Below are 19,796 nucleotides of genomic sequence, written 5' to 3'. Positions count from 1 at the left end.
TCATCAACTGGAAGAAATCCTCCCTGGTCCCTGCTCAGAGCATGGTGCACCTGGGAGCGCTATTGGACACTTACAACCAGAGGTTGTTCTTGTCTCAGGAGAAAGTCCTGAAGCTTGAGGACAGGATTCGTTGCTTCCTTTCTCGTCCGCAAGTGTCGATACATTCGGCGATGCAGGTGCTGGGCCTCATGGTATCAGCATTCGACATGGTGGAGTATGCTCAATTCCATTCTCGCCCCCTCCAGAGGCTGATTCTAGCCAAGTGGGATGGCCTGCCTCACCTGATCAGGTCTCACATGTTCTCATTGACTCCGGAGGTCCGTCTGTCGCTGCACTGGTGGCTCCAGGACCAACAATTGTGCAGGGGCCGTCCCTTCTGGATATCCGACTGGGTCCTGTTGATGACAGATGCCAGTCTAAGAGGTTGGGGAGCGTTGCTGGAGCAACACTCCTTTCAGGGTCGGTGGACCAATGAGGAATCTCTTCTCTCGATCAACAGTCTGGAATTGTAGGCGGTCTTCAATGCATTGAACCTGGCCCAGCATTTAATTCAGAACCGTCCTGTTCAAGTACAGTCGGACAACGCCTCCACAGTGGCTTACATAAATTATCAAGGCGGCACTCGAAGCCGTTTGGCAATGAAGGAAGTCTCACGGATTCTACATTGGGCGGAACGCCATCTACCGGCCATATCGGCAATATTCATTCCGGGAGTCCTGAATTGGGAAGCGGACTTTCTCAGTCATCAGGACGTACATGCCCGCGAGTGGGGCCTCCATCCAGAAGTGTTTCAACTCCTAGTGGAAAAGTGGGGCCTTCCAGATGTAGATCTGTTGGCGTATAGGAAAAGCAGTGAGTCCTAGTGTGCGCAATTAGTGGCAGCCCACCGAGAAAATGCCAGAGGAAGTTCTCTCCACAACTCCTAATGTATGAATGTAAACAGAATAAAAAATGTGCAATCTCTATATAGGCGCCAACTATAATGAAAAGGAAAATATATACGTTCCTTTTAAACCGTAAATCAGGGCGATATCAAGATATGTAGTCTTCCTTCTCCCTCCTTATGCCACTTATCATGCAGTTCCCATCGGGCGGAATTCCTCCACATATACCGTGTGTTTAGAAGGACAGAGAAAATCGCATAGTATAATACGTTTTTAGTAAACACTCTTTATATATTAAAAAAACACACGACACCCTTCAGAAATCCTGAATGGTGAATTCAAAGCAATTACCAGCTAAAATTGTACAATGAACAATAATATCCTAAAATCCACCGTCATCCTCCAAATAGCAACACTCAAAATCCGGGCACAACTTAGATAATGCTGAGATTCAATCAATTACCAGAAACTCCTGGGGGTAAGAGAGAAGATCGAAAACCAGTCATCGACCCGGACACGCTCACTGGACCTCATTAGGGAGTGCTCTTTCTCCCTTATGGGCTTGATAAAAGAAGAACGTAAAAGGGAGTTAGTGAAATTGGATGAAGAGATCATCAAATATAGAGATCTCACCACCCCCTTTAAAGATATGAATGAATATAAAGGGTTGGAGGATAGGATAGAACATACCATCAAAAAAAATTAGAAACTACTCATAGATAGGAAGGTTAGGAAGTTTATCAGAGATAAGAAGGAAATGGCCAAAAGTGATCCAAGGGATGTTCTCCTTAATGATTCGAGGTCAGATGAGGATGAACTTACATCCCCATTAAATCGGGCCATGGAACAACTGGCCACCCCAAAGAGAGGTACTGTACACTGGGAGACATCAAAACCAGAATGGAGTACAGTAAGGAACCGTAGGGTGAAACATAGGCCATCAGTGGATAGATATCCCGAACGAAGGGAACACTTGACAAGAAATTATCTACATAGATATCCAATTAGGGCCAATATGAGATCAGGGGAAAGGAATGAACGACCTTATCGGAGGGAGAGAGTAATTCGGAGGAATGATTCTTCAAATAGGTATATGACACGGAATTATGATACCCGACCCATTAGAGATAACAGAAATAGATTTGCACCTCTGGAGAACTTTAGGGACAGATCCCCTTTTTTAGAGATGGGCAACAGGAGGTACCCGCGCAAGGATTGAAATTCAATAAGAAAATCAAGAGGGGCAAAAGGGGAGGGCTTAAAACAAAGAGAGAAAAAAGTAAGGAGGGAAGAAAAGTCTTGAAAAGGAGACGGGATCCCCAATACGGTTGCAAGTAGTGAAAAAATGGCGGTTTTGCCAGAGAAACAAATAGAGACTGTGAAGATTTTCAACATAAGCACACGTGTTGACAGACGCGGAAACTAGAGTGCTTGGGAAGGGACTAAAATATGCCCCAAAAGCTACTCTCAATAAATTTTCAGTGTTTGTTGATATCATTAAATTTATACGAAAATTGTGCATAAAGAAATTTTTCCTCTCTAAAGAAGGAGATCCTGCAGAAATTGATCAATGTGATGCCACCCCCTTTAGACCCAAGTCCGTCTTCTATCCCTCACATGTGAAGGGTAGCTTCATTGATACGTTTTATACCCTAGTGCAAGACGACATTAGAAAAATTGAAAATAAAGGCATTAAACATAATTTAACAGTAAAAGAACGAAAAGCACTAAAGGACCTTAAGATGAACACAGAAATAGTTGTCAAGCCCGCCGATAAGGGGGGCGGCGTAGTGATTATGGACAAGGCCTGGTACGAGAATGAGGTCCATAGACAACTGAATGATGGGTGCACTTATCAGAAATTAAGGAGCGACCCAACGAAAAGGATTATGGCGGAACTACAGAGCCTGATTGAGAGTTATCGACAGAAGGGAATTCTGGAAGAAAGGGAACAAAAATTCATCTGGAATCCGGAACCAATGACACCAGTGATATACGTGCTTCCCAAAGTTCACAAAGATCCGGTACAACCACCGGCAGGCCTATAGTATCGGGGATTGACTCCGTTACCGCCAATTTGTCGGAATTTATAGACCATTATCTCCAACCACTTGTACTTGCGAATAAGTCCCACGTGAAAGACACCAAAGATGTGCTTTCACTCCTACCCACGATTCCGTGGGAGGAGGAGTACATATTGGTGACAGGAGATGGGACATCCCTATATACAATAATTGAACACACGGCGGGCATAAATGCAGTTACTTGGTATTTAGCAAACAGTAACATAGAGAAAGGAGTACAGGAGTTCTTGATTGAAGGAATCGCCTTCATCTTGAACAATAACTATTTCATGTTTGCAGGAGATTTTTTCTTGCAAAAGGTTGGCACAGCCATGGGCACTAGGTTCGCCCCGAGTTACGCAAATATCTTTATGGGGCAGTGGGAACTCGACTACATCTGGAATAATAATCCCCACGGGGCGGACCTAGTGTCCTGGATCCGTTATATAGATGATGTGCTGTTTGTTTGGAAGGGAGGTAGGGATCTTTTGGAAGATTTTTTTGGATACCTTAATACGAACGAGCTGAATATACAATTCTCCTTCGAAAAGTAGCCCGGTTCTGGTTAACTTCCTGGATTTGACCATTTATGTGGAAGACGGGGTTTTAAAGACAAGAACGTACACTAAGCCAACCGACTCACAGGTGTATATCCATCCCACTAGCTGCCATCACAGCAATTGGCTCAACAGTATACCAGGTGGTCAATTGAAACGTGTTAAACGCAACTGCTCGGATGAGAGTGTGTACCAACAGCAAGCGGAACAGCTTACTTCAAGGTTTAGGAAAAGCGGGTACACACCAACAGCGATAGATAAGGCCCTGCATCAAGTGGAATCCATGTATAGGTTGAAACTATTAGAGAAATCAGGACCCAGTCATCAAGTAGGGCAGGATAAATTCCAATGGGCGTTCATCACAGGCTTTAATTCGCAACATAGGGCAGTAGAGAAATCATTTTACAAACATTGGGGAATCCTCAAGAAGGATCCCATTTTAGGTAAAGCCATACCCGAGAAACCGGTATTTATTTATAAAAAAGCAGCGAATATAGGAAGTAAGGTGGTTAAGAGCATGCACCCTGGAGCACAAATAAGGAATAGTATTCGCACTATAGGATTTCATCGGTGCGGAAGCTGCTTAGGGTGCAGATATATAAAAAGTGACCATAGGAAAATTGAGAAAATAGAGCTAAATGGGGTGGAAATAAAAATAGAGAAATTTATCACATGTAATAGCAGGAACATTGTTTATATAATAGAGTGCTCTTGCAATTTGGTCTATGTTGGCAGGACATCTAGACCGTTAAAAACCCGGCTGGGGGAACACCTCCGGAATATTAGGAAAGGCCTAGACACACATTCCTTATCCAGCCATTTTAAAGACAAACATAATTGCTCAACTGAACACATTAAAAGATTTGCAGGGATCAGACTGATTGAGGGGCACTGCCGACAAAGGGACACACAATTAGCAAAAGCCGAAATGAAGACCATATACGAACTCAATACACTTAAACCGAACGGCCTCAATTCAGACTTTGAACGGAAATGGTTTTTGTAATAGCCAGATATTTGCCAGTTTACGGTGGGCTACATTCCACAAATGTGTTACCACCTTATTTCTATAAGTGATGGGTGGGACATATAGGCATATAGATCTTTTTGTCCTATAACTATACTGTGCCATTTCATAAAATTTTCTGACTGTTCCCCTTTTTTTTTGTGACATGCACTATTCCGTTTTTTGTCTTTGAGGGGATACTGCTGTTCAAGCCAACGAACAATACATGATAATGCCCCAATATAAGAACAGGAAGGGGCCAGAGAAATAAAGAAGCAGATGGAGAAAAAGGAATTATGCAGCACATTGATGCATTAAGAAGTGTGCATGCAGGAACAGGATGAATGAGCACCTTGTTTTGAACAACTGTATGGGACTTGTGTACAGTATCTATGACGACCAAACTTGAAAGGAAGCTATGTGTTAAACATCTCCGGGGTTTGTTTACCGTTACCATGACAACCACGCTTCTAAGGAAGTGACGTATCGGGCATAAGCAGGAGAACGGCTGCGGCTAGCGGCCGTACAGGAAGCGATGTCATGGAGACGCGGCTCACGGGGGAGCGGCTATGACCAGCAATGATGTAGGAAGCGTTGCCATGGAGACAAGGCAATCTCTATATAGGCGCCTTTTCATTATAGTTGGCACCTATATAGAGATTGCACATTTTTTATTCTGTAGATCTGATGGCGTCTCGACACAATCACAAGGTTCCGGTCTTCGGAGCAAGGACAAGGGATCCTCAAGCAGCATTCGTGGATGCGCTGGCGGTGCCGTGGAGGTTTCGGCTGCCGTACGTGTTCCCTCCGGTGTCACTCCTGCCCAGGGTAATTCAGAAGTTCAAGCAAGAAAAAGGAAATCTGCCTCTCATAGCTACAGCGTGGCCCAGACGGCACTGGTTCTCAGATCTGCAAGGCCTATCGTCAGAGCGTCCAATTCTACTTCCACAATGCCCAGACCTCCTCATTCAGGGCCCCTGTGTCTACCAGGACCTGGCCCAGCTGTCTTTGAAGGCGTGGCTCTTGAAGCTTCTGTCTTAAGGGCTAAAGGGTTTTCTGAGGCGGTCATTCAAACTATGTTGCGAGCCCGGAAACCGGCTTCGGCTCGGATTTACTATAGGGTCTGGCATTCTTACTTTGTTTGGTGCGCAATTACGACGCTTCCAAGTTTAGTATAGCCAAGTTGTTGGCTTTTCTTCAGCTGGGCCTGGACTTAGGCCTGCGTCTGGCCTCCCTCAAGGTTCAAATATCTGCCTTGTCGGTGTGGTTTCAGAGAAAAATTGCGACCTTACCTGATGTGCATACTTTTACTCAGGGTGTGTTGCGTATCCAACCTCCCTATGTCCCGCCTGTGGCTCTCTGGGACTTGTCGGTGGTTTTGGAGGCGTTACAAGAGTCTCCGTTTGAACCTCTTGGTTCAGCTCACCTTTAGTGGCTTTCCCTTAAGGTGGTGTTTCTGCTGGCTATTGCTTCAGCTAGAAGAGTGTCGGATTTGGGTGCCTTGTCCTGTAGTTCCCCATATCTGATATTTCACCGTGACCGGGCGGTTCTTAGGACTCGTCCCGGATGTTTACCTAAGTTGGTTTCTTCGTTCCACCTTAACCAGGAGATTGTGGTTCCGGCACTCGTTTCTCCTGATCTGTCTCCCAAAGAGTGGTCTTTGGATGTGGTACGGGCTCTCCGTATCTATGTGAAGAGAACTGCTTCCATTAGAAAATCTGATTCTCTCTTTGTGCTGTTTGGATTTCACAAACGGGGCTGACCTGCTCACAAGCAGACTTTGGCCAGATGGATTAGAATGGTGATTGCACATGCTTATGTGAGGGCTGGTCTCTCGGCTCCTTCTCACCTTACGGCCCATTCTACTCGGTCTGTTGGACCTTCTTGGGCAGCCCGCCGTGGTGCGACCCTTGAACAATTGTGCAGGGCGGCTAGGTGGTCTTCTGTGAACACGTTCATAAGGTTCTATGCCTTTGATACTGCCGCTTCCCAGGATGCTTCCTTTGGACGCATGGTTCTTGTGCCCGCTACAGTGCGTCCCCTCCCATAAGGAACTGCTTTAGGACATCACCTATGTCTATCCTTGTGGAGCCCAGTGTACCCCGCAGCAGAAAACAAGTTTTATGGTAAGAACTTACCTTTGTTAAAACTCTTTCTGCGAGGTATACTGGGCTCCACAAGGCGCCCACCCTGACGCACTTAGCTTCTTTGGGTTGGTATGGCATTAGCCGCTGACACTTCTCCTGTCGTGAGAGTGTGGTGTATGTGGCTACTAACCGTTGTCGTCTCTTTTCCTGCTACTGCATTGGGCTGGTTAACTAAAAACTGAGCTCCTGTGCAGGGAGGCGGGGTTATAGAGGAGGCGGCGCTATGCATTCTGGGAACAGTCAAAGCTTTTCAGCCTGTTGGTGCCTCGGATCAAGATCCTACTCTACACCCCTTATATCTATCCTTGTGGAGCCCAGTGTACCTTGCAGAAAGAGTTTTAACAAAGGTAAGTTCTTACCATAAAACTCGTTTTCTCTGCTGTGCTGATTTGCAATCATTGTGTGTGCAGACACACGGTGTCTCTGCCAGAGCCTAGTACAGGCAGCCGGGTCTCACGTTTGTCCTATTTGCTGACCATAGTTCATTCTACCTAGGCTGTGGGCAGCAAGTAACATGCCCAGCTAATCAAGGAAGAAACATTATAAAACTGGCTATAAATAGCTTTCAGGTCTCAATGGTGGTGTTTTCTTTTAAACTGACCATATTTGATAGAATGTATTAGTGTGGTGAGGTCTACACCACTTCAGGCAGGAGCTTGACAGCTCTTGTGTTACAGCCACAAAGCACTGCCCATTGGTAGATGGCAGCCGTGGCTGAGGGATGTCTGGTGCGCTGTTTGTACATATATAATAGGTTAGTCTTTTTACACTGCTTATAATTTATAATATAGGCTAAAACTGGTACAAGCTTAATTGGTGCCTACAGGTAGGTACAAGTAAGGATGCAGTGAGGGTCCCCAGGACACTGAATGGTTGAGGATTCCAGCTTTAAAGCTGAGTGAAGCCCCATGGTGTGATGTCACTGTAGACAAGGTGGCTTTTCCACCACTGGTTTCTAAATGTGAGAAAAAAACGCTCAGGAAGAATAGTGAGGCTGAGGGATGCATTGACCTCTAGGCCAGAAACCACCTTTGTGGTCCACATGGGCAAATGAGATAATGAGAAAATGGTGCGGATCATCTTGTGGTGGCTTTGAGTCGTGTATGTGACGGCTGTCCACAGACGCGATGCCAAGAAGGTTGCAGCTATTTTCAGCACTTAAATCAATGGACGCTTGCTGCATAATTATACTTCTGGCATATACTGTACACTATAACGGCCTATGGAGCCTGCAGTCCTACTTACATGTTGTTGTTGGTTGGTATTTATGTGAAACTCTTTTCTGCATCTGTGAATGGAGTATTATGTTTTATGCCTGTCCTGTGCTATAGCTATGCAGTGATGAGAATTGTCAGTGTAACCCCTGTATGTCGTCTTCTTCTTCTCAGAGTTCTAATGGCGTATTAACAGACTTCCTCAGTTTTTACACGTTACCCTCCACTGTCATGCACCATCCAGCGCATAAAACCCTCAAAGCGGCTTATTCATTCTACAACATCCACACAGAGACTCCGCTGCTGGACCTAATGAACGATGCACTAATTATCGCCAAATTAGTAGGTTATTTTCTCTCCTTTGTATTCCTTCTTGTTACTAACGATGAGAGATTTTGTTTAAATTTCAGCAGAAGGCAAACTTTATTTATTAACATCTATTTATGTAGCGCCAGGATGTTCCATTGCACTTTACAATTGGGAAGTACTACTGGTGCATTATATAACACAGTCCTGATTCTATGCCAAGCAGTAGCAGTTGCGATGGTTGTCGCAGCCACTACTGCTAAATTATACTAAAGCCGCCGTGTGTATATAGACGCCATCCGCTGCTGCATCCTAGGACACAGCCATGGGAACACTTGCGTGATCATCGGTCATCTGAGTAACTCTGGTTACTTGGGATTGCCGGTGGTTTCGTGCAGCTGAGGCCAGTGAACCTGCATCAAAAGAAAACAGGCGTTTTATAAAAATGTTCCCCCATCGCCGCCCCTTCCCTCCCCCAAACGGACGCAGCTTGTCACTTATGCTGCGGCTTAGGCGGCACTGCAACCAAAGTTGCAGACACAGAACAGCACATGCGCAGATCAGCAAACATCGGAGCTGTGTGCAAACCATTAGATTTTCTTACAAGCCTGAGTCAGAAAACTCAGTGTACCCAGGTTAAATACAGGTTATGTCAGTTTATGTCTTTTGAAAGTTATGCATAGATAACACATAAATGCTTCCATCGGTTCTGTAGTGTTTTCTGGCCAGCCATGGCGGCGTGAACTTGTCCCAAACCGTGTGTGTTTTTATTTTGAAGACCATGCTGTTTACTGTGGTTGGTTTTAACACCGAGTATACCTTAGCTACCGTTATGTACTGGAGTCTGTGGTAGTAAGAGTGCAGGCAGCAGGGTGATCTCACGGTGTGACTGTACAGTAGCCGGAGATCTGGGGTGTGCACTGATGGAATAAGTAAAGATGTTTTCACATATAATCAAATGAACATCAAGGTCTGAAATGCAGCAATCCAGGGTTGTGGGTTTGGTTATTTAATCGACAATTATGCCCCTATTCTCCATTATAAGGAGAATTAATTGCAAAAAAAAAAAAAGTTGACCATAAATTGATGTCATTTTCACGAGTAGTTTTGGAAATTCGATTCTATATTTCTGCACGTGAAGCAAAGATGTTTGCATTACAAAGAGCTACTGGCCCGCGGTGAAGCCCCTTCCTTTCGGATACGGTTTGGGTCTGGTTAGTAGAAAACTAGGGAGCCTGACAGATTTAGCCAGGTGTGTGATTTTAGGCATATGATTCTTAGTGTTCACTCTAGGAGTTGGGCAGGGCAGGGCGCCGGACTGTGAGGGGCACAAGTGTGTGCGCGTGCAGCAAAAAAGGGGGCATTGGCATTTTACGTCATAAAAGTGGGCGGTTCAGCCCACAGGCATTAAAACGGGGCGTGGGCGGCCGGCGGCATCACTGTTGGGGGCGTACCCTGCACCTATGGAGGTGCTGGGCTTCCCCCAAGCTCTCTCACAGCGTGAATGGATGCCGCACGTATGCGCACGGCATCTTTACACGCTGGGAGGGCAGGAGGCGGGCGGCTGTTCCAGCAGGGTGCCGTAGAAAGGGCAGATTTTGCCCTTAAAAAATCGGTCAGGTCGTGGCGCCCTGCTAAAACAGCCTAGCGTGAACACTGATTCTATTATTTTGCTTATACAAATGTTTTATCACTGTTGCTGTATAAAATGTATGACCCGTATGGAACTATGGTCACCTGTAAGATTGATGGTAGTGTGTGAATGACTGCCACCACTGATCTCATGTAGACAGGTACGGGATGTTCTTTGCAGGATTCGTGACGCTGTTGAAGCTTCTTATTAATAGAGTTCCCGGTGGGCTCACATTGTTCTGTCTGATTTCTGTGTCTCGGTAGAAAGGGTTTGACGTGTTCAATGCTCTCGATCTGATGGAGAACAAAACGTTCTTGGAAAAACTGAAGTTTGGCATAGGAGATGGCAACTTGCAATATTACTTGTTCAACTGGAGATGCCCGGCCATGGATTCTGAAAAGGTGAGCTGATCTTTCTGACCCCGGTGCCCTGTTATTTTCGGTTCCACAGGTTTTCGGCAACTCGCCATTTGTTGGTTCAGTATTTTTTTGTGCTTTTTTCATTCTCTAGTTTCAGGCCCCACATAATCCACATATTGGGCCTGAGTCGGATGGGGATGGAGCGCCGTCCTGCGTCATAAGTACCGATATTCGCTACTTGGTGCAGTACCTGATGTGTGTGAACTGGTCCTGCTACACAGGACGCAGGAATGCAGCAGACTCAGTGATTGATAGTCTGATGCCATTTGGAGGGTGGGGAGGGGGCGACAACGGCCTCCATTTCTTAAAACTGAGGCATGTTGCTGGGTTGGACGAGGCCCGGATTTCCGTCAGTGGACGAAGGTTTCCTGGCCTCTTGGGTCACGCAGCCAGCTGATGTGTCAGAGATGACGCCCGCTGTTGCCTCTCTGTAAGCAGCAGCAATAGCAGCAACTCCATCCACATCTGAATTAGACCCATTGCTAGGAAGATTACTAATTCTGTAGATTAATTTACATCTATGTAAAGAGAAATAATATGAAATACCCAATTTCTGCAGCGGGGTACACTGGTATTCCACAGGGAATAACAATGAGGTGTAGAGTTGGATCTTGATCCGAGGCACCAACAGGCTAAAAGCTTTGACTGTTCCCAGGATGCATAGGGCCACCTCCTCTATAGCCCCGCCTCCAGGCACTGGAGCTCAGTTTGTAAGTTGGTGCCTGCAGTGCAGGCAGCTAAAAGAGCTTTTCAGAAGATAGAAGACTTCAAGAGCCACAGCACAGACATTTCAAAGTGCTATATGTCATACTGACATATCGTGCTTCGGCTCCCTCACCTCCCCCAGCGGCGCTGTATACTCCCGCGCCCTGGTTACCGGGTACTTACAGTGGAGGGCTCCGGTTTTCTCCAGGGCACACACACACTTGCCGCTGCTCTCCAGGATCGCGTCGCCGCTTCATAGGGAGGAGGTAAGAGGGTCCCCCAGGCGGGACTCTCTGAAAAGTGCGATCCGGCGTGGTCTCTAGGAGACGGGCTGCCCTGGCTGGCGTGGACACTGTGGCTGTACAGGGACCTCACTAGACAACCAGGGCAAGGAGCACAGGTCGGATTATATAAAAATCCGTTTTCATAGGCCCCACAGTACCCGGTGGCGAAGTCCAGCAAGGAGATAAGTCTCTGACCTGTAGCCCCTCCCCCAGACGCCGTTTACTGCAAATGTTCCCGCCCTGGAGCTGCATCTCTCTGTCTCCCTCACTCCCTGTCAGCGTTTGGGCGCCATTACACACATGCTGAGCTGATTCTGGGACTGGTGGGCAATGTCTCAGCTGTAAAGCCACCTGCATCATCAGCGCTGTGCATTTACAGGACACTTAAGTATTCTACATGTCATTTAGACAGTGTTAGTTAAGAACAAGTGCATTGCTACAGAGATATTTAGTACAAGTACCCTGTGATATACATCCAGTCTTTACTGTGCATTGTTATATCTATATACCTACATAGCTTTACTTGGTAGCACAGTACTTAGTATTGCTAGTCCAGTGCAGTTTTATTGTTGTTTGTAATAATTTCTGCATTGTACTGTGTGTGTGCCTATAGCTGCTGTGTAGTCTCTATTCCGTGTATCCCACACACATTGCTATCCCTATATTCTGTACCCTGAAGGGGGCTAAGTGCATCAGGGTTCTCATATACAGTAATATAGTGTTTCACAGGATATACTTATTTGGTATTTCTCTGACGTCCTAGTGGATGCTGGGAACTCCGTAAGGACCATGGGGAATAGACGGGCTCCGCAGGAGACTGGGCACTCTATAAGAAAGATTTGGTACTATCTGGTGTGCACTGGCTCCTCCCTCTATGCCCCTCCTCCAGACCTCAGTTAGATTTCTGTGCCCGGCTGAGCTGGATGCACACTAGGGGCTCTCCTGAGCTCCTAGAAAGAAAGTTTAATTTAGGTTTTTTATTTTACAATGAGACCTGCTGGCAACAGGCTCACTGCAACGAGGGACTAAGGGGAGAAGAAGCGAACCTACCTGCTTGCAGCTAGCTTGGGCTTCTTAGGCTACTGGACACCATTAGCTCCAGAGGGATCGACCGCAGGACCCGTCCTTGGTGTTCGTTCCCGGAGCCGCGCCGCCGTCCCCCTTACAGAGCCAGAAGCATGAAGATGGTCCGGAAAATCGGCGGCAGAAGACTTCAGTCTTCACCAAGGTACCGCACAGCACTGCAGCTGTGCGCCATTGCTCCTCATTACACACTTCACACTCCGGTCACTGAGGGTGCAGGGCGCTGGGGGGGGGGGGCGCGCCCTGAGCAGCAATAAAAACACCTTGGCTGGCAAAATAACCACAATATATAGCCCCAGAGGCTATATATGTGGTAATTACCCCTGCCAGAATACAGAAAATAGCGGGAGAAAAGTCAGCCGAAAAAGGGGCGGAGCCATCTCCCTCAGCACACTGGCGCCATTTTTCCCTCACAGTTCCGCTGGAAGGAAGCTCCCTGACTCTCCCCTGCAGTCTACACTACAGAAAGGGTAAAAAAGAGAGGGGGGCACTAAATTTAGGCGCAGTTTAATACTATAATCAGCTATAAAGGGTCATAATTCAGTTAGTCCCTGCATTATTATAGCGCTCTGGTGTGTGCTGGCATACTCTCTCTCTGTCTCCCCAAAGGGCTTTTGTGGGGTCCTGTCTCCTTTAAGAGCATTCCCTGTGTGTGTGCGGTGTGTCGGTACGGCTGTGTCGACATGTTTGATGAGGAGACTTATGTGGAGGCGGAGCAGATGCCTGTAAATGTGATGTCACCCCCTGCGGGGCAGACACCTGAGTGGATGGATTTATGGAAGGAATTACGTGCAAGTGTCGACTCCTTACATAAAAAATTTGACGACATGCCAAATGCGGGACAGCCGGCTTCTCAGCTCGTGCCTGCCCAGACGACTCAAAGGCCATCAGGGGCTCTAAAGCGCCCGCTACCTCAGATGGCAGACACAGATGTCGACACGGATACTGATACCAGTGTCGACGACGATGAGTCAAATTTAATGTCCTCTAGGGCCATTCGTTGCATGATTGAGGCAATGAAAGAGGTATTACACCTTTCTGATATAAACCCAGGTACCTCAAAAAAGGGTATTATGTTTGGGGAGAAAAAACTACCTATAGTTTCTCTAACGTCCTAAGTGGATGCTGGGGACTCCGTCAGGACCATGGGGTTTAGCGGCTCCGCAGGAGACAGGGCACAATAATAAAAACTTTAGGATCAGGTGGTGTGCACTGGCTCCTCCCCCTATGACCCTCCTCCAAGCCTCAGTTAGATTTTTGTGCCCGGCCGAGAAGGGTGCAATCTAGGTGGCTCTCCTGAGCTGCTTAGAATAAAAGTTTAAGTTAGGTTTTTTATTTTCAGTGAGTCCTGCTGGCAACAGGCTCACTGCTACGAGGGACTTAGGGGAGAGAAGAAAACTCACCTGCGTGCAGGATGGATTTGCTTCTTAGGCTACTGGACACCATTAGCTCCAGAGGGAGTCGGAACACAGGTCTCACCCTGGGGTTCGTCCCGGAGCCGTGCCGCCGACCCCCCTTGCAGATGCCGAAGTTGAAGAGGTCCAGAGGTCCAGAAACAGGCGGCAGAAGACTTTCAGTCTTCATAAGGTAGCGCACAGCACTGCAGCTGTGCGCCATTGTTGTCAGCACACTTCATACCAGCGGTCACTGAGGGTGCAGGGCGCTCGGGGGGGCGCCCTGGGCAGCAATGTATTATACCTTTTTTATGGCTAAAATACATCACATATAGCCCTTGAGGCTATATGGATGTATTTAACCCCTGCCAGATCTCACAAACTCCGGGAGAAGAGCCCGCCGTTTTAGGGGGCGGGGCCTATTCTCCTCAGCACACGGCGCCATTTTCCTGCTCAGCTCTGCTGTGAGGAAGGCTCCCAGGCTCTCCCCTGCACTGCACTACAGAAACAGGGTTAAAACAGAGAGGGGGGGCACTTATTTGGCGATGTGATTACATATGTGAAAATGCTATAAGGGAAAACACTTGTATAAGGGGTTGTCCCTGTATAATTATAGCGTTTTTGGTGTGTGCTGGCAAACTCTCCCTCTGTCTCCCCAAAGGGCTAGTGGGGTCCTGTCCTCTATCAGAGCATTCCCTGTGTGTGTGCTGTGTGTCGGTACGTGTGTGTCGACATGTAGGAGGACGATGTTGGTGAGGAGGCGGAGCAAATTGCCTGTATTGGTGATGTCACTCTCTAGGGAGTCGACACCGGAATGGATGGCTTATTTAGGAATTACGTGATAATGTCAACACGATGCAAGGTCGGTTGACGACATGAGACGGCCGGCAAATAAATTAGTACCTGTCCAGGCGTCTCAGACACCGTCAGGGACTTGTAAAAACGCCCATTTACCTCAGTTGGTCGACACAGACACAGACACGGACACTGACTTCAGTGTCGACGGTGAAGAAACAAACGTATTTTCCTTTAGGGCCACACGTTACATGTTAAGGGCAATGAAGGAGGTGTTATATATTTCTGATACTACAAGTACCACAAATAAGGGTATTATGTAGGGTGGGAATAATCTACTTGTAGTTTTCCTGAATCAGATAAATTAAAGTGTGTGATGATACGTGGGTTTCCTCCGATAGAAAATTATTGGAGGTATACCCTTTCCCGCCAGAAGTGAGGGCGAGTTGGGAAACACACCTTAGGGTGGATAAGGCGCTCACACGCTTATAAAAACAAGTGGCGTTACCGTCTCCAGATACGGCCGCCCTCAAGGAGCCAGCTGATAGGAAGCTGAAAAATATCCTAAAAAGTATATACACACATACTGGTGTTATACTACGACCAGCAATCGCCTCAGCCTGGATGTGCAGCGCTGGGGGGGCTTGGTCGGATTTCCTGACTAAAAATATTGATACCCTTGACAGGAACAATATTTTATTGACTATAGAGCATTTTAAGGATGCATTTCTATATATGCGAGATGCGCAGAGGGATATTTGCATTCTGGCATCAAAAGTAGATGTGATGTCCATATCTGCCAGACGATGTTTATAGACACGACAGTGGTCAGGTGATGCAGATTCCAGACGGCACATGGAAGTATTGCCGTATAAAGGGGCGGTCCATCGGACCTGGTGGCCATGGCAACAGCTGGAAAATCCACTTTTGTTACCCCAAGTCACATCTCAGCAGAAAAGGACTCAGTCTTTTCAGTCTCAGTCCTTTCGTACCCATAAAGGCAGGCAGGCAAAAGGCCAGTCATATCTGCCCAGGGTTAGAGGAAAGGGAAGAAGACTGCAGCAGGCAGCCCATTCCCAGGAACAGAAGTCCTCCACAGCTTCTGCCAAGTCCGCAGCATGACGCTGGGGCCATACAAGCGGACTCAGGTGCGGTGGGGGGTCATCTCAAGAGTTTCAGCACGCAGTGGGCTCACTCGCAAGTGGACTCCTGGATCCTACACGTAGTATCCCAGGTGTACATTGGAAATTCGAGACGTCTTCCCCTCACAAGTTCCTGAAGTCTGCTTTACCAACGTCTCCCTCCGACAGGGAGGCAGTATTGGGAAAAAAAAATTCACAGGCTGTATTCCCAGCAGGTGATAATCAAAGTACCCCTCCTACAACAAGGGAAGGGGTATTATTCCACACTATATTGTGGTACTGAAGCCAAACGGCTCGGTGAGATCTAAAAGATTTGAACAATTACATACAAGGGTTCAAATCAAGATGGAGTCACTCAGAGCAGTGATAGCGAACCAGGACGATATGGTGTCACTGGATATCAGGGACGCTTACCTACATGTCCAAATTTTGCCCTTCTCACCAAGGGTATCTCAGGTTCGTGGTACAGAACTGTCACTATCAGTTCAGACGCTGCCGTTTGGATTGTCCACGGCACCCCGGGTCTTTACCATGGTAATGGCCGAAATGATGATTCTTCCTAAAAGAAATATGGACGCTTTCCTGATAAGGGCAAGGTCCAGAGAACAGTTGGCGGTCGGAGTAGCACTATCTCAAGTAGTTCTACGACAGCACGAGTGGATTCTAAATATTCCAAAATCGCAGCTTTTTCCGACGACACGTCTAATGTTCCTAGGAATGATTCTGGACACAGTCCAGAAAAGGATGTTTTCTCCCGGAGAAGAAGGCCAGGGAGTTATCCGAGCTAGTCAGGAACCTCCTAAAACCAGGAAAAGTATCAGTGCATCATTGCACAAGGGTCCTGTGAAAAATGGTGGTTTCTTACAAAGCGATCCCATTCGGTAGATTTCACGCAAGAACCTTTCAGTGGAATCTGCTGGGAAAATGGTCCGGATCGCATCTTCAGATGCATCGGCGGATAGCCCTGTCTCCAAGGACAGGGGTGTTTTCTTCTGCGGTGGCTGCAGAGTGCTCATCTATGAAAGGGCCGCAGATTCGACATTCAGGACTGGGTCTTGGTGACCACGGATGCCAGCCTGAGTGGCTGGGGAGCAGTCACACAAGGAAAAAAGTTCCAGGGAGTGTGATCAAGTCTGGAGACTTCTCTCCACATAAATATACTGGAGCTAAGGGCAATTTACAAGGCTCTAAGCTTAGCAAGACCTCTGCTTCAAGGTCAGCCGGTATTGATCCAGTGGGACAACATCACGGCAGTCGCCCACGTAAACAGACAGGGCGGCACATGAAGCAGGAGGGAAATGGCAGAAACTGCAAGGATTCTTCGCTGGGCGAAAAATCATGTGATAACACTCTCAGCAGTGTTAATTCCGGGAGTGGAAAACTGGGAAGCAGACTTCCTCAGCAGGCATAACCTCCACCCGGGAGAGTGGGGACTTCAGCGGGAAGTCTTCCACATGATTGTAAACCGTTGGGAAAAACCAAAGGTGGACATGATGGCGTCCCGCCTGAACAAAAAACTAGACAGATATTGCGCCAGGTCAAGGGACCCTCAGGCAATAGCGGTGGACGCTCTGGTAACACTGTGGGTGTACCAGTCAGGGTATGTGTTCCCTCCTATGCATCTCATACAAAAGTACTGAGAATCATAAGAAGGAGATGAGTAAGAACGATACTCGTGGTTCCGGATGGGTCAAGAAGGACTTGGTACCCGGAACTTCAAGAGATGCTCACGGAAGAACCGTGGCCTCTACCTTTAAGAGAGGACCTGCTCCAGCAGGGGCCTTGTCTGTTCCAAGACTTACCGCGGCTGCGTTTGACGGCATGGCAGTTGAACGCCGGATCCTGAAAGGGCATTCCAGATGAAGTCATCCCTACCCTGGTCGAAACCAGGAAGGATGTAACCGCAAAACATTTTCACCGCATTTGGCGAAAATATGTTGCGTGGTGTGAGGCCAAGAAGGTCCCTACAGAGGAATTCCAACTGGGTCGTTTCCTACATTTCCTGAAAACAGGACTGTCTATGGGCCTAAAATTAGGGTCCATTAAGGTTCAAATTTCGACCCTGTCGAATTTCTTCCAGAAAGAACTGGCTTCAGTGCCTGAAGTTCAGACGTTTGTAAAAGGGGTACTGCATATACAGCCTCCTTTTGTGCCCCCAGTGGCACCTTGGGATCTCAATGTTGTTTTGAGTTTCCTAAAGTCACATTGGTTTGATCCACTCACCACTGTGGAATGAAAATATTTCACATGGAAGGTGAAGATTCTATTAGCCCTGGCTTCAGCCAGGCGTGTGTCAGAATGGGCGGCTTTATCATATAAAAGCCCTTACTTAATTTTTCATTCTGACAGGGCAGAATTGAGGACTCGTCCTCAATTTCTCCTTAAGGTGTTTTCTGTTTTTCACATGAACCAACCTATTGTGGTACCTGCGGCTACTAGGGACTTGGAGGACTCCAAGTTACTTGACGTTGTCAGGGCCCTGAAAATATATGTTTCCAGGACGACTGGAGTCAGAAAATCTGACTCGCTGTTTAGCCTGTATGCACCCAACAAGATGGGTGTTCCTGCTTCTAAGCAGACGATTGCTCGCTGGATTTGTAGTACAATTCAGCTTGTACATTCTGTGGCAGGCTTGCCACAGCCAAAATCAGTAAAAGCCCATTCCACAAGGAAGTGGGCTCATCTTGGGCGGCTGCCCGAGGGGTCTCGGCTTTACAACTTTGCCGAGCTGCTACTTGGTCAGGGGCACATCCTGACTGAGGAGGACCTGGAGTTCTCTCATTCGGTGCTGCAGAGTCATCCGCACTCTCCCGCCCGTTTGGGAGCTTTGGTATAATCCCCATGGTCCTGACGGAGTCCCCAGCATCCACTTAGGACGTTAGAGAAAATAAGAATTTACTTACCGATAATTCTATTTCTCGTAGTCCGTAGTGGATGCTGGGCGCCCATCCCAAGTGCGGATTGTCTGCAATACTTGTACATAGTTATTGTTACAAAAATCGGGTTATTCTTGTTGTGAGCCATCTTTTCAGAGGCTCCTTTGTTGTTATCATACTGTTAACTGGGTTTAGATCACAAGTTGTACGGTGTGATTGGTGTGGCTGGTATGAGTCTTACCCGGGATTCAATATCCTTCCTTATTATGCACGCTCGTCCGGGCACAGTATCCTAACTGAGGCTTGGAGGAGGGTCATAGGGGGAGGAGCCAGTGCACACCACCTGATCCTAAAGTTTTTATTATTGTGCCCTGTCTCCTGCGGAGCCGCTAAACCCCATGGTCCTGACGGAGTCCCCAGCATCCACTACGGACTACGAGAAATAGAGTTATCGGTAAGTAAATTCTTATTTTTTCCCCCATCTGAAGAATTAAATGAAGTGTGTGAAGAAGCGTGGGCTTTCCCCGATAAAAAATTGGCGATTTCAAAAAAATTACTAATGGCGTTCCCTTTCTCGCCAGAGGATAGGTCACGTTGGGAAACTCCCCCTAGGGTGGATAAAGCGCTCACACGTTTGTCTAAAAAGGTGGCACTACCGTCTCCGGATACGGCCGCCCTAAAGGAACCTGCTGATAGAAAGCAGGAGGCTATCCTAAAGTCTATATATACACACACTGGTGTTATACTGAGACCAGCTATTGCTTCAGTGTGGATGTGCAGTGCTGCTGCTGCTTGGTCAGATTCCCTGTCGGAAAATATTGACACCCTAGACAGGGACACTATATTGCTAACCGTAGAGCATATAAAAGACTCAGTCTTGTACATGAGAGATGCACAAAGGGAGATCTGCCGGCTGGCATCTAGAATAAGTGCATTGTCCATTTCTGCTAGGAGAGGCTTATGGACTCGGCAGTGGACAGGAGATGCAGATTCTAAAAGGCACATGGAAGTTTTGCCTTATAAGGGTGAGGAGTTATTCGGGGATGGTCTTTCAGACCTTGTTTCCACAGCTACAGCTGGGAAGTCAGCATTTTTGCCCCATGTCCCCTCACAGCCTAAGAAAGCGCCGTATTACCAGGTACAGTCCTTTCGACCCCAGAAAAACAGGCGGGGAAAAGGCGGGTCCTTTCTGTCTAGAGGCAGAGGAAGGGGGAAAAAGCTGCAACACACAGCAGGTTCCCAGGACCAAAAGTCCTCCCCCGCTTCTTCCAAATCCGCCGCATGACGG

The 19,796-nt window shown here is 47.4% G+C and overlaps 1 protein-coding gene across 6 annotated transcripts in view; it reads left to right on the top strand.

Moving 5' to 3' along the window:
* NMT2 (N-myristoyltransferase 2) overlaps nucleotides 1–19,796 on the top strand; it is a 250,814-nt gene that overhangs the window by 215,222 nt on the left and 15,796 nt on the right. For all 6 annotated transcript variants that reach the window (XM_063921460.1, XM_063921459.1, XM_063921458.1 and 3 more), the window contains 2 exons: nucleotides 8,046–8,213; nucleotides 10,074–10,211. In XM_063921460.1, the coding sequence (XP_063777530.1) occupies nucleotides 8,046–8,213; nucleotides 10,074–10,211 (306 nt within the window). The remainder of the gene's footprint in view (nucleotides 1–8,045; nucleotides 8,214–10,073; nucleotides 10,212–19,796) is intronic.

The sequence above is a fragment of the Pseudophryne corroboree genome, chromosome 5, assembly GCF_028390025.1.
Source record: "Pseudophryne corroboree isolate aPseCor3 chromosome 5, aPseCor3.hap2, whole genome shotgun sequence".
Classification (NCBI taxonomy): Eukaryota; Metazoa; Chordata; class Amphibia; order Anura; family Myobatrachidae; genus Pseudophryne; species Pseudophryne corroboree.
The sequence above is the reverse complement of the archived record's forward strand: the minus strand, read 5'-3'. Positions and strand labels throughout refer to the sequence as shown.